Here is a 6,266-nt window from a genome sequence, read left to right on the forward strand (position 1 = left end):
CAATCTAAGCTAAGAATCACAATTGGCAAGATCAGTCTATTATATTGATAAGGGGGGATCAGCGTTTTTGCTCCTTAGATACAAGATCAATAACATGTCACTTTGTTAGACTGAAATTGCTCTGTGTTAAACATAGATTTTCTTTCGGGACCAAACTTGCCTCTGTATGTCAGGTATAATTAGACCTATTGATAGTTTGGATGTTTGACAATTCTACCTAAAAAAGGACCAATAAGTCATTTCTCACTTTTTTACCAAAATGGAGGTCACACTGATCAGGTGGTTAAAGTATCTGATGTTATACCACATCTCCAGGTAATGAATTTGAGCCCAAATAGAGTATGATAGATGCTGGACACGGTCTGTAGTTGGGGGACTTTTCTCCTGGAACCTAAGCTTTCCTTTGACACCAAAACTTGTCACATCCTTAAATAATCATGGCTCTTCTAATTAGAAGTGAACCACAACCGATCCGTCACATACCTGTCTACTAATAGAGTTATCTCCCTTCCAATACTTAACAGGTGATATACACTACTTGATGGAATTAATGTTTCTTGGTATTGTTCAGATTGAAGTTTTGGTTTGTTATCAGAAGTTTTAAAAACAAGATGGATTCTTGTATGATGGCTGTTTTTTGGAGATTGCCATGTAACTGTCAGGTGTCAATAGGCAGTTTAAAGAAGATCAAATTTTGTGTGATGGTTGTGATTTTTAGAGATTGTCGTGGATCTGATGTCAATATCGAAGCTATATGTTGTCATGTAGAGGCAGTTTTAGCTGATTGACTGCATGACATGTGTTTTATTTTGCAGGCGTCGTCGTTACAAAATGGCTTCCACAAACACAAGTCCTCGTGAGCCGTCATCCCCACGCGCCCAGTAACCCTGCCCACTTGCCTGTCGCCTGCCTACTGTCCTGTTGTTGTCCTTTGTAGCCTCCAATCTGCCGTTTATCTTGCCATTAGTTTAGCAGACGGCGACTACAACGCCACTGTGTAAATCAAAAAGGGACAGTATGTGCAGAGGGGATGGTTTGGGGATAACTGGGAAGGAACCAGTTAGGGGGAGTTCTTTTATTCCATTGGATACTATTTTTTATGTTAAGTTTTTAGTGAGGAAGACGGGAGACTTAATTGACTTTTTAAGAGGATGGAAGAAGCGACAGTTTTGCTGTGTAATGATGTGAGGGAGGAGGTAGAAATAGCTAGCTATGATAGGGAGTGAGAGAGGGAGGGATCATTTCATTATTTTAGGGAGTTTGGGAGGGAGAGAAGGGACAGTAGGCGGGGCCAGCTTGAAGTGAGGACTTTGGGGTTGGACAACAGGGACATCTACATAAGGTATACTTTTATAAAATTAATTAAAATCAAGTAGTCATTTTTGATATATCTTTTCTTTGCTAACATCCAATCATGTTTGTGTTATCGACATAAAAAAGTATTTAAGATGTTAGTATTTAAAGTTGTTGGGTACTAGCTTCAAGTGCATTGAAATAGATTTGTCGCACATTCCAGCAAAACCCTTTAGAAATTAGACAAGCACTATTTATCATGTCTTTGCTTACCCTATCAGGTTGCCTTTCATGCCATTTGAAGCTCTTTTGCTTATGTATGTACAAACATCACTGGTACATTACCAATATGTTGTAATATGTTATTATTTCAATACTATGATTTTATGTTTCGACCTAATGTGAGCTTTGTTTGATAAAAAATATTCAAAATGAAGATGTACTTAGGAATATTACAGAATTCAATAATGTGGGCTTCACTTCGTTTTAGCTAGTCCAAAAGCCAATTGAAATGCCTTGATTTTTTCACAGACAATTAATTGTGTTTGATTTGTTTGAACATAGTTTTAGAAAGAATTTATTCCCACCTTCTTCAACATTTATTTAATTTTTATTTTATTTTGTTCCTTTGCACGTATTTTAATTATTTTGGAACAACATTTCATTCTTTTTGCCATCAATGTGAAGAAACCCTTTGTATACCTCTCTTATTAATCGTTTATCCCTTCAACTACTTAATTCTGATAATTAATATGCTCTTTGTTTTCATTTTATATATTGTGTTTTTATATATGTATATCTCTCTTTTTGTTTGGTAGGAAGGGAGGTGGTGGGAGTGTGTGACATGTTTTCATTTTATATATTGTTTTGATGTTTTTATTTCTCTCCTTTTTTTGGTGGGAAGTGGAGTGGGGGACAGGTATTTGCTAAAATTATCATCTTTGGGGTAAACAGTTTTAGTAAAAGGATTGTGCATCCGACTAGATTTTGAATTAATTCCGTAATGAAAGACTTTAATATGCAACACTTGTTACCCCTAGCTTGTCTGGTATGGTATATGTGTAGAAACATGAGCATTTTTGTAGTTAACAGTTAGAAAAAGCCTTGCAATGTCTAATTATGTTCTGTTCTAGAAATGCAAGATTTCTCTAGGTATTTTGAGATCTTTTAATTAGTAACAATTAGCCTGTTCATTAAAAGTTTGTGATGATTGATATTGTTTTGTAGGCTACATACAATTGTATATTCTGTTTCATAATTATCTGGTATGTCCTGATCAAGTCGTTTCTAGTATTTTTTTCTATAAATGTCGCCATTCCAGGTTTTCCCAGATCAGGTGACCAGGAACAAGCATGGTGATTTATCTACAACTCCTGTCTTGGAGTATGTAATTGACATAATATACAGTGTATAGTATAATCTAGATACATCATATTCTGCTCTGAAAATGGCCTGTAACATTCCAATAAACTGTTCGAAATCCATTATTTTGTATTGTGTAACAAAAAATCTGAATTAGTGAAATAATATTTGTTGTTTACTGAAAACCTTAACTTTTTCAAATAATTTTTTAGATCTCTAGACCAAGAGGACCCCAGCACAGAAGTCACAGAGCCCCAGGGAGCCACACTCAGTTACCATGGTGATGATGAGGATTCTGGGTAGATTCAACGAGCCATATAATCCCAGTGAGCCATACATGGAGATTAAGAGGATTTTGGGTAGATATATCAGGTCACAGAGCCTCAGGGTACAACACTTTGTTACCATGGAGACGAGAATTACCGAGTATTAGTAGATATATGTACATGAACTTGAGTTACCTTGGAGATCATGAGGATTCTAGGTAGACACAACAGATAGCAGCCATATTATTACCATGGTGATTATGAGAATCCAGGAAATAAACAGTTAACATCATGCTTCTTTATTCCAAATTATTTGTTGAAGATAAAATATTTCTGACCTCTTTAAACATCATATTTGTTGGACTAATAAATGGTGATAAGATAACGCATTAAGATCTTCAATGCTCACGAGATATCATGGATAGTATAAATTGTGTTCAGGAATGTGGATGTGACCACTATTTTACCGGATGGCTTTGGGAGCAACTAGTGACTACATTTGGGCAGACAACTCAAAGTTCCTCTATTCATACTCTGAAGACTAATGACAATACTCTGTTTGTGCAATAACTGTTTGATAGTGTACGGCCCGCCTTTATGTTACAGGATGCTACTTTGTCAGTGTAAGCCTCTTTGTTTGTAGTTTTTGTAAGCAACCATCCAAGAAGGAATTTATTAGTTAGCGATTGGTGGACAAAGTTTAGAAGAAAAACTCTTCTCTTGTTCACCAAAATCATAACCTGCAAATTTGTTTTTGTTTCACACCAAGATTTTTAGACTTTGAAAATAATTATTTGAAAACTTTTACGTTACCATTCTTTTTAGTATAGCATTCTATTGGCTATGTCGTCTGGAATCCAGTGTTCAGAGAGTTTTATGAGGCTCATGGCATATGCTTTTTGCATCGTACAATATTACTTATAATTTTCTGATGATTTCACAGGTAGAACCTTAAGCTTTGTTTAGTAAAGTCCAACTTTAAACTGAGGGGTTAATGATGTAATCAAAGCCACTCAGCTTATAAGTCATGCTGTAGTTTTATGAAAACTTTTGATATGTGATACAGCAGTATTTTAATGTTGAAACATAATCAGAAATTGTTCTCAGTTGGTGTCCTGGGAATTTTAAATGAATTCTAAAATTAAAAATAATTAAACAAGGAAGAATATTATAGATGAAATTTGTGACATTGGTTTCTGTGATTTCAGCAATTGAATTGCCATGGCCAGCACAATGATGTTTTTAAGACTTTACATGTAATGTACTAGATTACCACTAATATATATGCCAGTACATATTTCACAATATATCAAATGTTTTACTCTGTTGAATCACCCCATCTTTTCCTTTTCGATGTTGCTGTTTTCAGTGCTGCAGGGTCCAAATCCTAGAAACTATCCTCAATGTGTGATGTGTATCAATTTTTTAAGGATAATAAAAAGGTTTAGAAATACATGTACTAAGTACAAATTGTATACTCAAGCTGCAATAATATTGATTATGTTTGCAAGATAATTCACCATAAAGATTCATGAAATTTGAAGAAAAAAAAGCCTTATGTACGCAAACAAAACATGAACCTTATATCACATTTGGACTTTACTTCTGATGAAAAATCACACTTGAAGCTCAATTTTCGGTGATGTTATTGGATACATGAATTTTGGAAATTACATAGTAGGTACCAAGTCTTACAATATTTTAGTATTTGAGTTGATCATGATCAAATGAAAACTATTGATGTCAACTGATCTCATTCATTTAGTTGCACTGAAAGAAACTACAAATGTAAAAGTCTGATATCTTTTCCTTAGAAATACCAAAGCAATTGTAAAAGAAATTATGTAGAATTGTTGCTTTATGTTCTGATAACTGCCAGTACAAAAATATTGTAGCCCATGACAGCCCTGTACTCATCAGGTCACCCTCAGGTGGACAGCCAGAGACAGAATGATCCTTATTCAGCTTGACCAGATTTAAGCCAAAAACAAATAAAAGCACTACCAGTATTTTTTTTTTCTGAACAGTTCTATAAAAGTGATCTTTGCTACTTCCAGAATATAAAATTTGCATTTTTGATGCAGATTGTTCTTTTTAACATGTGTCTGCTAAAAACATCTTTAGTTTTGTTTTGTACTATTCATGGTCCAAGATGACCAATTCTGTTAACTTTTCTGTTGTTGCCATAGTGATACTGTGTATTGTTTTTGTTATTACTTAACTCTCTATTTATTATGTGTTCACTAAGCCAAATATATTTGGTCACGAAATGCAATTAACTCTTTTTAAGATTTAACAATGTTAAATGTTATAAAATGTGATTTAGTGAAAAAGTAAATTAAAATAGCTTTGTGTCTGTTGTTAGTATATTATTAACAATATATGGGAAAGCTTATGTGGGTGAATATGTTAGCGTGTTGGGTATATGGAGAATGTAATACATAAATATGGACATAGATGCACATGTTCCATCGTAATGCTTTGCTGAAAATTTACTGATTATTTTCCAAAAAAAAAAAGTTAAAATTGAGAGATTCTCTAAGAATCATCCTGCCAAGTTAATGTGTAGTGCAGTTCATAAAAGTTTATACATATTTGGTTGTGAAGAGTGTGCACTATCAAAAACGCAGGAACACACCAAAATAAGCAGACAGCAACTCTGAAGCCATGTTTCCATTCCGAAAACAACTATAGAATAAAGTTGATGTTTAAATTTAAATTTGTCATTGCTTTGAACAGCCTTCAGTGTAAGTCTTACAACCAATGATAATATATCGCCTTTTTTTTCTTCAAGACAATTTACTCATGCGTGGTGTAAATGACGAGTTCATTTTCGTTGTATTATCTATAACATATAGTCATAAATTTATAACTGGTATTCCAGGAAAGATATGATGCCAGTTTACTAAAGGTTGTGATAGCTATTCAGCATTTTGGCATTTTTATGAGAATTGTTTTTAACACTAATGCTAAGTTTAAAGGGACATAACCCTTTTTATTAGCCCATAGTCAGACCATCTTTTACCTGGTATTTGTAACAAAATGTTACTTTTTCTTCTTCAATTTTACATCATCTGCATACAGTGAAATTATACTATAAATGCTTATCAAAAGAATCGGGCAGACACAAGCAGAAGTATCAATTTGCTAATGGTTGACTTCAACTTCTTTTTGGCATTTCTTACCCAGTTTAAGATATAAGAGTTTTAGAATAATAATTGTATGAAATTGCATGTGATAAGTATGAAGCTACACAGGCTTTTATGTGTGAATGAATCAATTCAATAAACAGATGGGAAGAATTCGGCTAAATGACTTGCATGTTGTTGTTTTAGTGTTTTCCAA

The 6,266-nt window shown here is 33.8% G+C and overlaps 1 protein-coding gene across 3 annotated transcripts in view; it reads left to right on the top strand.

The window, feature by feature from the left end:
* LOC138318641 (tau-tubulin kinase 1-like) overlaps nucleotides 1-6,236 on the top strand; it is a 37,088-nt gene extending 30,852 nt beyond the window's left edge. For 2 of the 3 annotated variants that reach the window (XM_069261195.1, XM_069261196.1), the window contains one exon: nucleotides 2,868-6,236. In XM_069261195.1, the coding sequence (XP_069117296.1) occupies nucleotides 2,868-2,958 (91 nt within the window). In that variant the 3' untranslated portion in view covers nucleotides 2,959-6,236. Of the gene's footprint in view, nucleotides 1-815; nucleotides 1,343-2,867 lie in introns of all 3 variants that reach the window. The other variant, XR_011207897.1, reaches the window with a different exon arrangement.
* The last annotated feature ends 30 nt before the right edge of the window (nucleotides 6,237-6,266 follow it).

The sequence above is a fragment of the Argopecten irradians genome, chromosome 3 (assembly GCF_041381155.1).
Source record: "Argopecten irradians isolate NY chromosome 3, Ai_NY, whole genome shotgun sequence".
Taxonomy (NCBI): domain Eukaryota; kingdom Metazoa; phylum Mollusca; class Bivalvia; order Pectinida; family Pectinidae; genus Argopecten; species Argopecten irradians.